Raw genomic sequence first — 14,354 nt, forward strand, 5'->3', positions numbered from 1 at the left:
TCAAACAGAGTTCTGAGCAACACAAAACGTCGAAACATGACTTATTACATAAGTCCTTCAATATAAATTATGTCAGCTTATTCTGTAAACGTTTACACAAACCAGTCACTACACCGATACGGGGAGACAGAGTTTTTGCTGAGGTTTTTATCTGTTCTCTTGTATCATACGTTGAAATGTATGATGCCCCGTTACATTTCCTCTGCTAATACTGAGATTCATCGACACATATGCTTGATTGTTTGAAATTAATATTTTGTATTTGCTCTTTCTCAAAAAAATATATATATATATATATATATATATATATATATATATATATATATATATATATATATATATATAACATTATTTCTCTATGGACATAACCTGATTGTGTCATATTCAGCCCTATTCTGTAACTTCAAATCGAATAGAAATGGTATGGATCGAATAGAAATGCACCGGAATCGTTTCGAATTTATATTCTGTAACTCGAGTAGAATTAGTAAGGATATCAATTACGAATTACATTTGGAGATAGAAGAAGAATTGGATACAGAATACCAAATTTGGGCGCGATAGAAGTGAAACATTCCGATTTTTCAGCTTACGATTCGTTCATTTCTATTCGAATTACAGAATTGTGTATTTCTGTGTTTGGTTTTGTGAGAGAATCCAAAATTGAAATTGTGAATTATCATTTAATGAAAATTTATAATAATAATTCATAATTTATGTTAACTTTGCCACCAAGAGCAGAAAACATTATACTAGAAAATTATAATTCCTAATTTCTCTATGATCACCGTCGAGATTTTGCAATGTTGCCAAACATATATCCTGTTTGGCTAAACATCGGTAATTATTAAACGGTAAATCGGTAGAAATTATAAACATCGGTTAATACTAAACATTGCTTATGAAAAAAAAATGTTTATTTTTGAATGGTGCAATTAGCCCTAAGAGTTTGGCGAAAAAATGATCGCAAACATTAATACATTGATGGAAATTACATTGTTTTATTTTATCTATAATGCAATTCTATCAAGAAAGTACCGAATACATTGAATATTATTATCAATATCTAAATTAAACTGCAATATGACATGTTAAGAAAACAGAATTACTTTATACATTCAACTCAATCATACATTCAACTTCAATCACAATTTTCTTGAGGAAACGAAAAAGCATACAAAAAGATAGATACATGTTTGGAAGGTTCGATTTTCTCATTTCGATATACAGGGTGATTCAAAAGTCCAGGTCATAACTTTATGAAGTGATATTTCCAGTTAAGATAAGAAGATCTTTCAAGTAAAATTGTTTTCTGTCTCGAATCCATAGATACCAGCTGTTGAACTTATATATTATTTTTCATTTATTTTTATGAATTATAAAGTTGGGATAACTAGCGTTTGAATTCTGGTAAATATTGAACTCAGTCAAATAATGTTTATAATAAGAAAATTGATGAAGCTAGTGAATCAAGTGAAATTATAAATATTATGACAAAAGTAATGATCCTAATCGAGAAACTAATCGTTTAAGATCATGTCTGTCTTCTACAGTATCAGGACCAGAGTAACTGGTCGATTCTCTGACATATGCACAGTTTACAGATGGGAGAACATGATTTGAAATAACTTAACGCTTCAAGCTGTGAAGACTGTTTTTCTCATTTTCCTGGCTGGGCAGATTCGAATTTGAGCCTAGAGGACGTGCGAATCGAACCTTAGATATCGTTTGAGTCCATTTACGGCTCAAAATTCGAAAATCACATACACTGTTCTGACTGATATTTCGTTGCTACAAGATCGAATTTATCACGTAACAATTAGCTGATTTAACATCATCTACACTCCGTTCGGCTATATTGACGCCATTTCAAGAATCCACTGACTTTCGCCATCCCATAAACTCTGGCAATGACCCAATAACATTAACGGTTCCTCAACTTGTATTGTGTTACGCGACACGTAATAAAGTGCAGGAGGGCAGACCGTTAAACTCAGCCTAATGATGTCCGGACCATAGAACCGTCGATACATCGCGAGCTGTTGGCATCCCTGATAGGGAATTCGAGTTTTCCATGGTGTGTTATTAAAGTTTTCTATACCGACACTCCTAGGACTCTACGAGACCCCTCTGGAGCTGTACAAGTTAGGAGAATCTGTTGTGTTTTAAGTAGGCTTTGGTACTGTGTCCCAACGCATCTTCAAGCATAGTACCATTAAACTTTTAACCATTGCCAAATGTTCTAACAACCTCTCCTCAGTTAAGTGCGTTTTGATTCGCTCATGTGTAAGTGATGTCAAACGTATCTCAATTCTTGCATGTGGTAGAAAAGGACGGAAAATCAGAAGAACGTTTGAGATTGCTTCACTCATCCTGAAAAGTGAGGGCTTCTCAGAAGGGCTGGGGGGAGCTGAATAGGTAAACTTTGACAGATGCGGACGTGGTATCATTTCCCCTTAAAAAAAATATGAGAGGAGATGAACCCAAGTTTCGCTCGCTAATATGAATTCCCATCGCATCTTCAAGCATATACCACTATTAATCTTTCAACCAACAACGAATGGAGGGACAGTCCCCTGTTACCATAATATTACTAGTTGTATTATATGTGTTTTATTATTATATACAAGTGTGGAGTTTATGAGAAGAGACGAAGGTGAGTTTTGTAAATAACCTGAATGAATAATAATATAGGTACTTCGCTCGAAACGATTACTTTTTTCCTCGATCAAGAATAAAACGTGAGTGACTTAAATCTAAAACATTGTGATGGCATATCATGCTGTATGTATCACATGTAAAGGGTGTTTTTTTAGAGCTATAGAACTTTAAATTGCAATAAAGCAACGATGGATTATTCGATTGACATGAATTTTATTTATCCGCAAGATAATCTTGTGACATTACATTTTAAATATGATTTCTGGCATATGACCGCCACGGCTGGCTCGGATGTAGTCCAATCTGGACGTCCAATTTTCGATGACTTTTTCCAACCTTTGTCGCCGTATATCAGCAATAACACGGCGAATGTTGTCTTCCAAATGGTCAAGGGTTTGTGGCTTATCCGCATACACCAATGACTTTACATAGCCCCACAGAAAGTAGTCTAGCGGTGTTAAATCACAAGATCTTGGAAGCCAATTCACAGGTCCAAAACGTGAAATTAGGCGGTCACCAAACGTGTCTTTCAATAAATCGATTGTGGCACGAGCTGTGTGACATGTTGCGCCGTCTTGTTGGAACCACAGATCCTGGACATCATGGTTGCTCAATTCAGGAATGAAAATGTTAGTAATCATGGCTCTATACCGATCACCATTGACTGTAACCTTCTGGCCATCATAGTTTTTGAAGAAGTACGGACCAATGATTCCACCAGCCCATAAAGCGCACCAAACAGTCAGTTTTTCTGGATGTAACGGTGTTTCGACATACACTTGAGGATTAGCTTCACTCCAAATGCGGCAGTTTTGTTTGTTGACGTAGCCATTCAACCAGAAGTGCGCTTCATCACTAAACAAAATAAAATGGACGTAGTGCGCGATACGTATTCCGCACAGAACCATTATTTTCGAAATAAAATTGCATTATTTGCAAGTGTTGTTCAGGCGTGAGTCTATTCATGATGAATTGCCAAACCAAACTGAGAATAAATAACTTGACAGCTGTTAAATCGGTCGTCATCTTGAATAGTAATGCTAAATTAAAGTTACATACCTCGAAAAAAAACACCCGTTATAAGGGACGAAAGCATGGGAAGAAGGCTTTCAGAACTTTCATTACTTTTATATGTTGTTCCCTAACCTGCTTGAAGAAGATCGTCTACCATTTTGGGAGATCTTCTTCTTGTAGTGCAGAATTTAATATTTCGAATCCAAAAGAGTACTGGATCGCTGTAAGAACAATTAAACCATCGCACTAGTTGCTTTACAGGGTATAGCCACCTCAAGAAGCACATAAAGAGAATAGTCGATAAGAAACTTACAAGTGCAGATTTTGTTGGGAGAAGAAAAAATGCCCTAACACCTGGTCATAGAATTTCTCGCCATTGCAAGCCAATGCAAAAAAAGGTTTGGGCCAGAAACTTGTAAGAGTGAGGATATAACCTCATTGAAGCCATCCCAGATATTTAGTCCATTAGAATTGAGAGGCTATCTATAGATGTTGAAGTGGTAAGAAAAGCTCTAATGGAGGGACACAATAAACATCTTCACCAAACACTTATCACTGAATTGCTACTCTGTAGCGTTCTTTTCCAAGACCAAGATGATGCTCTTTTTAAATATTCATTGCCTTCAAAATTGCAGTCTTAGCCCCCATATATGGGTCACTATACTGGCTCTAGTCAGATGTTTCGAAGAATCGATAAATTTTGCTGTTGTCGACAGTTGAATTAGTAGGTCGTGATGTTTCACAGCATACAGATTGTCACCAAAGAATTATTGTCACTGTATCGTAATTACTCACCTTAAGGGCAGTCTTGTCAATATTATCAGTCGTGGTGGGGGAATTGCATGGACTATGGGGTAATCCTTCGTCATCTTCGCTGGTATCCCCTCTTCCTCCTCCACTGCGTCTCAGCCTCAACCTCTCGCTGAGTTCAGTCTGAAATTTGAGATTCTAAATTAGTACTCTTCATCTACAAGATGTTTCGTAATAGTCTGTTTTTTCAGTTGAAATTTTACAAGTTTATCAAGATGTAAATGTAACAACGAACCTTCAGAGCATGCGCAATGTTGAGTGTGTTTTGAAGATACACGTGTATCATTAGTTAACTTTTATTGAACTTGTATTGAAATTCCAATGAAAGCTGAAAGGGATATTTTAGATCAGGATAATGTTTTTTTTTCAATTACTGTTGACAATCTTATTCAATGCTATGAAAAGCTTCATTCAAGGAAAACTTTGAGAGTAGGCCGAAATCAAAATTGATACCAGAAAAATTCAGAATATTGTATTATAGAGAATATACAAAATGAATGCTATGGATCGAAAAGAAATATCAAACTCAGAAAGTTGGACGTGTTTTATCGAATTTAAAAACACGGCGTGTATTGATCTTAAAATTTCACACACATTCAATAAGTTAAATAGAACAAGAATTGCTTGTGATGTAGATAAGATGAAGAAATTATTATCAGTAATTTTTGAAGAAGGAAAAAACGTGGAACAAAGAGATTGAGAATAATATAATAGTGTTCATACATAGAAAAAAATATAAAAGATATAACATTTACGACATAATAAACATTAAAAATTAAAAGTATACTTTGTGATTGCGCTCCTACTTCTTTAATTAACACCCTGTATTCGAAGGAGTATGAACAGAACGGTGAAAAATTCTTAGTTTCTACGTTCTCGCTTATGAGATATAGATTTTAATGAATTCGAAACGTCGGTTAGAAAACCGGTCCGTATATTATTGACATAAATCCTGCGGAGAGGCAAAAATCGCGTATAAATATAGATTGTAGCATTCTCTCTCTTTCAAGGGAGCCATAGCACATAGGAAGGCGATCTGTTGATCTAGAAAACTACGCGTTGGGTGGGTTTCTGCTTGAAGCCTGTCGAAAATCCGGTTGTTGGACCGATTTTACGTTTTCTGTTTGACAAAAGGTGACATCGCGATTTTATCTTTCATTTTCAGCCTCAAAAACCAACAGATCTGGTTTAGGGCGCTACATCTGTACATTATGACAGGTGACATAAGTCAGTGAGTTAATAAGCTTCTTAAAAAAATAGCAAGAAAAACTAAAAATTTTAACATTTATATAGAAGGTTAAAATTCAATTTTACGAAACGTTTCATCACTTGGAAGTAAAAACAATCAAATATTTATTCAAACATCTCCTTTCGTGAAGATCATTTTATGTAGGAAAACTTAATACTTCAAGAGTATTTTATTGTAAGGATTACTTTGATCGATTGATTTCCAATATGGAAATCTGTTTGAGGTTAGAATTCAATGTTGTTTTAAATGTCATAAATTTTCAATGTCGTTTCTATAGAGGAAATGAATATGAACAAACTGCCATAAATACCATATTTTATGGTAGAAAATGGTCGAATTCGCAGCTAAACACGCAAATGAACAAAATGACACAGATGTTTTCTTCATATTCACGTCATATTAAGTTCAAGTGATAATAGGTACGAATTATCATTGGTTTTGAAAGTGTTTTTGCTCAATCGAAAATATTCAAGGGATTCAAAAGTCTAGGTTACAACTTAATGAAGTGATAGCTCCAGATAAAATAAGGTTTCTCGAATAAATTTTTTTTTATCGAATTTTAATTTCGAATCCCTTCAGACATACCTGCTGTAGAAATTAATTTTTATTTCAGAATTTATTGAAATAAATGAAGAAAGCAAATAAGCTCAACAGCCTGTATCTCCGAAGGAATTTCAGACAGAAAAAATTTACTAGAAAGAACTTCTTATTTCAACTAAATCCATCACTTCATAAAGTTATGACTTGGAACTTTTGGAATAACTAAGACAATATTTTTAAGACTTTCAAATACCTAGTCAACTGGGCCCACAAATATAACAAGAAACTTTTAATTATGAATGTTTATCAAGAAGAAAGAAAATTGGACTGTGTTGCAAATTTATTCGTAAACTTAGTGAGATTTAAAATACCACCAACGAATTTTTTCTTAACAAAATCGTAATCGAATCTTGGCGACCTTGTGAGTGTTATTTTGGATGAAAGCGTCTTTTGTAGGGAATACTTCACTGATAATTGAAGGATATGTCAGAAGGTTGTAATCGAAAATCTGAAGAGGCTAGCCATATATAGATTCGCTTGAAAAGAATGGCAATTTAAAAATCCATTTCAGACTGTCTCGACGTTTCCGTGTAGCGATGAAAAATATTACCTCACGAGTTGAGTCATTTGAGTTTAAAGTTATTATTTAGGTTAAGGCTAAACTTACTTAAAGGAAAATTCAATTTATGCGGCTGAAACATCAACATGATCCCTTATTGTTTCGATGTATTTCGAGATTGAAAAAGACTCTCACGATTTAATTTGAACTTTTTCACTACACCTTTTCCAATTGTAATTCAAAAAGCGTAAAATGTAATTGAGAAAAGCAAATTGAATTTCAGAAGAAGGAATTTGTAATTCAACAATTTGAAGTTGTAATTCAGAATAGGGAATTTGACATTGGAAAAAGAACTTTATATTCGGAAACGGCGAGAGACACGGTAATTTAATTTGTATTTCAGAATAGCAATATGTACCTAATTCAGAAAAGGAAAAATTGATTTCAGAAAATATAAATTGGAATTGAGATTTGACAATTCAGAAATGGTATATTGTAATTCGGAATTGGTTACATGTATTACATAACTAATAAAAAACATAGCCATATCTATTTAATACCTGTGATGCATATTGTACTGGTTCCTGATATTCGATACCTACTTACTCTTCTGAATTACATATTATACATTATCTGAAATTGAATTGATAATCTGTGAAATACAATTTTTCTTTTCAGAAATATAATTTGCTGTTTCTGAATTTCAATTCACTATTTTGCATTACAACTTTGTTTTTTCTGAATTCTAACTTCCTAATATGAATTTCAATTCATTTTTTCTAAAATTAAATCAACCATTCTCAAATCTAATTTTTCTTTTCGAAATTATAGTTTCCTACTCTGCGATATAATGTTTCTTTTTTTGGAATTGAACTACCATTAGAAAAGGTGTAGAATATGAAAAAACCAATTCACATTCATATTAAGGAAGTGGCTGCTTGAAACACGATAAGTAATTCCATAAAATATATTAATTCTCATTAAAATATACGCGTACTTCAGCCTAATAACATAACAATGAAAATCAATTGATAAGTTAATTAGTTATTCATCTCTAAAGAATACCTAATATTTATGGAATATTTGTATTGAGTATTGAGGTAAACAATTCAATTTCTAATATTTTAATATGTATCGAAATAAATGATATATGTAGTTATTTATACCACAAGAATATGAAGCGAGTGAAAATGAAGGCTTAATATTTCAGTTTTTAACATGGTCGAAAACAATAATTAATAGGTACTACTAACATTATTCAGCAGACATTTTTTGATACCTATCAAAAGATATACAGAATAACAGCAATTGTAATAAAAATCATGTAAATAAATACTATGGATGGTTTAAGGTTGTAAAATCATATCGTTATATTGAAAACAATTGCAAATGTGATTATCCTGTATTTGAATAATTTGTTGTATTGGTACGTATTAGCCCTTATTACCATTCTCGTTTGGCATTTGACAGTAATCAATAATATTGGAAAAATACCATTTCTGGACTGAACTAATTTAATTAATAGTATATTCTAAAATAAGTTGAAGAATGTGCTCCTATTCCAACACGAATGCGAAATTCAAAAACGAAGGAGCGAGTTATGGAACGCAAAAGTGTTGAAATTGCCTTCTGCAACGAGTATTAGACGATATTTTCTCTATTTCAGTGAAGCTTTGTGGAATATTGTCGAAATTCAATGAAAAATTCAAATTATACATCCTAGTGACTTTTGTATTGTATCTTGGCAGTTGGTGTGACTGTTATGAAAATTGATAGATTACGGAATTTGAATCGCAAGTTTCGAATTTTCAAATAATTTAAAATTACGCACTAAATTCATTAATTATGTCTGACGAAATCGATTTAACACCATCAGAATTAAGAGATATTGCGAATAATGCTGCAAATCATTTCACCATATCCAAATTATACATTATATTGACAATTATTGACGTTTGTTGAAATTTGATAGGATTGGAAGGCAGTAAAGACAACCAAAAAACGAAAAAAATAACTGAAAACTGTAATGAACTCATTACGATATTGAAATAGAGACGTTCTTACACTCTTCTGTTATAATTATTTGTATTAGGCTGGGTAAGTTGTAATGATTGAGGACTTTCGTTCAATGGTAATATGTACCAAAAAAATAATTCCCCTTCTTGTTGAAACAAGTAGAATGCAATGAATCATTCCACGAACTTCATAGTTTACTTTATGCGTTATAGATATTTTTGGCCGAAATATCCTCTTGAAAGATATGTTCCTAAGAAGCAACGAACTTGACCTTGAAACGTAAAATAGCCCTAATTTCGGATGCAACGTAGGAAGCAGTTCCCAAAAACCGAGACAACGAAAGACACAGATCAGAATCTATTATGAGACGAACGTTGAATGACTCATCCCCAAAATTCCAAGAAACAAGTCAGACCAAACGAAATCTCACACTTACGTCTTTCTTCCTTTTCCTACACAACAACCTCTTGTAGCAAACCCTCCCCATCGTCTTGAAATCTAGTTCGAGATAGATCTTCGATATACGCCCCGTATGATTCATCTCGAAGAGCAACAGGTGGCCCAGACTGGCCGGGGGTTAGAAAATAAAAACGTACAACCCCGAGAACCTAACCTCAAAAACTCGTCGCCGACAACACGACACGAAGAACCGGCATTCTTCACGGAAAAAACCGTGAAAAAAACAAACGAAAGCGACATGCCGCCGGCAGTTCACTTACCAATATCCTGAAGAAGAAATCCATTTGACGGCGCGTTATCTACATGTCGCGTCCTGTTTTACCGACATCGTCTTCCACCACAAGGCACGATCGGGGCGCACGGAGCAGACGGAACAGGTTCGTCCGGATCGGCGAAGCGAGCGAGACTGGCTGCTCGCGCGCGGTATTATAAATTTCGTAATTGGCCTGAGTAATCGATTCGGCGAAAAACCCGTCGTCGTCCGAGCGTTGTTTTGGCGGTCGAGGGAGAGATTGTGACTAAGACGATTTTCTTTCTATGGGCGATCCTGACAGATTTACGGAAAGTAACGAGACAGGATTTGTTTGTAAATACTTTAGGTTGGGATATCGGCGTGTGGGTGGATCCGTTAGGCTGATATGCATTTTGTGGCATTTACTGAGTTAGATTGAGAATTGAGTCAGCTGATGTCATAGATCAGCAGCTGGAGATATAACCGGCAATATTTTCCATCAAACCTATCCATGTATTGAAAATAGTTACTTTTTTCATACGTGCAATAACAACGTCATATTTTGAGTGACAGGATCATCGAAAAGTTCTACTTTTCCTCCGCCGCGCCGGAGGGAAAATTGTAGCCTAGCAATGATAACTATGAACTATTATACTTCATGTCTGTCAAAATTAATTAAACATAACAACAGTAACTAGGCAAATTTATTGATCAATCAATTATAATCATCGTCCAGATTTTTGTTCGATAACTTTGGCGTCGAAAAGAACAACTATTTTCATGAAAAAAAGTTCAAATAAACATACAAGCTTCATTTTAGAGAAACAATAATAATAATAATAATAACAATTTTTTTGTCTCTGAATTAACCTCATATAAAAAACATACATAAAGCTAATAGAGCAATGACGTTACAAGATGATCAAGTTTGAAAAAAAAACACAATTTTACTTATAAATAATAAGTACAAAGTAAACACTATCCATGAAAATTTTTCAAAATTTAATTTTTCAAACTTTTCCAAAAGCAAACACTATCCATGAAAATTTACAAAATTAAATTTTTCAAACTTGTCCACTAGTGACAAATGAAAGTACAAAAATTTACGTAGTGTATTATAACCAAAGTAATTGAACTAAAATCTAGACCACCTGTATTAATCTCATCTATAAATTGGAGCTCCGGATTTTTATGAAATTCAAAAAGTTCGAAAAAAAAAATTAATTTTATTCGGAGAAGTGTCTTTTCATGGCTTGCCTTCACTTACCCGCTTCACTACGTTCGGCAGGTAAACACAGGCTCGCCATAAAAAGTGACATTTCTCCTCCTTTCCAAATAATATACTGTTAGAGATTCTTCTTCTTTATTTTAGTCTGTCGTCTTCTTTCTAAGGTTGACGATCATTATCTTAATTTTATTATAGGTTATTTTGGGTGAATTATATTTATTTGTTGCCGATCGGATCATAAGGTGCTGCACTGCTGCCACTGGCGCTTTTTGTCTGAAGAAGTTAGGATTTGGTGTAAGCGATATTTAGGATTAACTATCTTCGATCGAATTGAAAATGCACTTCTAGGAGATTTCAATATAGCAGCGATTCGTACTATTTCAACTGAAGTGGTTCTTAAAGATTTTTCCACATATTTTGGGTATTTAATTTTTGGATGACTACCTCGGTAGTATGGTCGACTGGGAGGTTGACAGTGGTGCCGAGAGTACCGGGATCGAATCCCGGCTAGGTCATGGATGTTGTACATGTCCGGTGGAGGACAATGCATTATCTTTTATAGTACGCGATATGGGTACATAGCATGACTGCTGAGCCCAATAAAATAGAAAAAAAAAATTATATTTTTGGATGAAAACACTGAAAAATTTCGCATTACATGACACTTTGCTCAGTACTTCAGTATCAAAAACATAAATAATAAATGTGGGAGACTGGTAGAAGATAAACAGAATAGATGAATATTGAATCACAAATAATTCTTAAAAAATATCCCAACTCGAAGTAGATGAAATTTATTTAATAAAACAATTTCTAGCTCGAAAACGGCCGATTTTTTTGATCTGACACCAATAACAAAATAACTATCAAAACAGGAATACCTATGAAAAAAAAAGAAAATTGAAAAATAAGAAAACCAGAAAAGATGTTTCCGAAAACTCTGACAATTCCAAAAACCGGAGATATTATTTGACACTACAGTATATACCAACTAGATGAACATATCAGTTGTCTAGTGTAGCGGAATTCAACCCCTGTTCAATCCTCCTTGACCTTTCATAGAACCACAGGGGTTGCAAAATATCAACAACCTGTCAAAGACTTCAACTTATAGCCAGTTACAGCTATTTCCGTTTTTAGTAAAATCAATCACCATAAGTTTTGAATGAAGTATTACTAGTATTAAATGGGTTTATTTTCAAATTGTATACATACAGGGTGGCCACTTTTTCAATGGGATTGTATTGGTAACTTTTAAACCATAAGAGTTAGAAGGTCGGTCAAATGGACAAAAAGTTGCATGCATAGAAGCATTATCAAGCAATTCAAACAAATCGAGATTATCAGGGCCGGTTTTCGAGATATCATAAGAAAAGTAATTTATGTCATTTTGATTTTTCTTTTTTTCCCACTTCATTTCAAATATCATCAAAAAATGTCACAGGAATTTTTTATTTGACAGTAAATTAACCTCAATTTGACGTAATCAGATTTCGTATCCAACGTTTCGTTCTCTCTGGGCCACCCTCAACCTCATTTTTTTCAATACGGACCTGCATATTTTATGACATTTTTCGAAATAACTTTTAACGCTGAATTCAACGATATATCATACAATGTCATTCAAAGTTGATTTTCAGGAGATTTTGACCAAATTTTTTTTATCCAATTTTCTTCGGGTCGGATCTGTATTACCTTCATTTAGTTTAATTAACAACATGCAATATGCAATAAATTTCGATAAGAAAATCAACTTACCCATCTTGAACTAAATGGAACATATTAGAATCAAAGCAAGAAACCAGTATACTGGTTTCTTGGTTCTTCTTTTATAATAATCATTTAAATATTTCAATTCATAATAATTGAACGAAAGTATCATTTAATGAAAGAAAAATCAAATGATTATTCGAAAGTAAATGAAAATTAATGAAGTAAGTGTTCGAAATGTCCATCATTTTGTAAAATGCACTTTACGGTTCTGGAACCCATACTTCTTATACATTTGCTTGTTTGGTCTCCTTGAATACCTTCCAAAACATTCTCAATTTTCTCGCGAGGTATCACTATTGTTGTATTTGTCATTTGTTCCGTTGAAACAAATTACAGAATCGAAATTTATTTTGAGAGCATAACGATATAATTTTTGCAAAGCTTGGTATTCAAATTTAAAATCATTGTATCCGCGTCTCTTGACTATTTTATTAAGAGCAGTTTTTGAAAAATTCCATTCACTGGCCTCAGTTCTCGATTTTTTTTCTGGGTTCGATTGAATTTGGGTCAGAACATTGATATCGTTAATAGACTTGTTTTTTCTTACATACACACCATTAATTTTGGATGAGGGTCAAAATCTCCTGAAAATCAACTTTGAATGACATTGTATGATATATCGTTGAATTCAGCGTTAAAAGTTATTTCGAAAAATGTCATAAAATATGCAGGTCCGTATTGAAAAAAATGGGGTTGAGGGTGGCCCAGAGAGTACGAAGCGTTGGATACGAAATCTGATTACGTCAAATCGAGAATAATTTACTGTCGAATAAAAAATTCCTGTAACATTTTTCTATAATATTTGAAATGAAGTGGGAAAAAAAGAAAAATCAAAATGACATAATTTACTCTTCTTATGATATCTCGAAAACCGGCCCTGATAATCTCGATTTGTTTGAATTGCTTGATAATGCTTCTATGCATGCAACTTTTTGTCCATTTGACCGACCTTCTAACTCTTATGGTTTAAAAGTTACCAATACAATCCCATTGAAAAAGTGGCCACCCTGTATATGTATATTGAACATACTAATATCTAACTTATGCGAGCGTGTTTTCATTCAATTTTTTTTTCTATTTTTTTGTTGGATGAAATATTTGCCTGAACAAGTACAAGTAGTGCAATAGATGAGTTTGTCAATTCAATATTATTAGCAAATAATTTCATGTTTGTCGAGCAATTTTTTTTTTTTTTTTGATTGAAGGAAATGATATATCAGCAATATCTCTTTAAAAACGATGTCTACTATGTTGTACGTTGTACTTCTTTGAACTTCAACTGGACCACACCAAATTGATTATTTCATTTTCTAGAGCATCAAACCAGAATTTTTTCCAATTGAAAACTAGCGACGAAAATCAACTTTTCACTTTTTGTCCACTATGGTACAGTTTTTCCTACTTTCTAATAGAAACCTTAGTTTACCTACGCAATTGCACAGCAAAAACCACCGGATATCCAGACAAGGCATGGGGCAAAGGTCACCACACACGACAAGAACCACCCGAAACAAATTCCGAAGAACACATATCACCAGAAACAACGTTCGTACCAGTCATTCTACGGAAATTCTCTAGTCAGAAATCATCTAGTCTCGCCTTCTTCGTAAAACCGACACTGGATGATTTAAACTGCTACAAAGAACCTGATAACTTCTTATCTCTGTGGTTTCGGGAAATAGAATATCTTAACCAGAATTACAAAATTTAGCTTTCCTATTTGTTAGTGCATTAGAAGATTGAAATGCGTTCTTTATCACTATGGACAGGTAGGAAAATTTGGTGTTACAACTGGTAAATTTATAATTTCATG

The 14,354-nt window shown here is 33.7% G+C and overlaps 1 protein-coding gene across 8 annotated transcripts in view; it reads right to left on the reverse strand.

Annotated features, from left to right (window-relative positions):
- LOC123684810 (titin) overlaps positions 1–14,354 on the reverse strand; it is a 147,166-nt gene that overhangs the window by 32,808 nt on the left and 100,004 nt on the right. For 4 of the 8 annotated variants that reach the window (XM_045624267.1, XM_045624264.1, XM_045624266.1 and 1 more), the window contains one exon: positions 4,471–4,608. In XM_045624267.1, coding sequence (XP_045480223.1) covers positions 4,471–4,608 — 138 coding nt within the window. Of the gene's footprint in view, positions 1–4,470; positions 4,609–9,285; positions 9,535–9,568; positions 9,730–13,971; positions 14,130–14,354 lie in introns of those variants that run through there. The other 4 variants (XM_045624272.1, XM_045624270.1, XM_045624269.1 and 1 more) reach the window with 3 other exon arrangements.

The sequence above is a fragment of the Harmonia axyridis genome, chromosome 7, assembly GCF_914767665.1.
Source record: "Harmonia axyridis chromosome 7, icHarAxyr1.1, whole genome shotgun sequence".
NCBI lineage: Eukaryota > Metazoa > Arthropoda > Insecta > Coleoptera > Coccinellidae > Harmonia > Harmonia axyridis.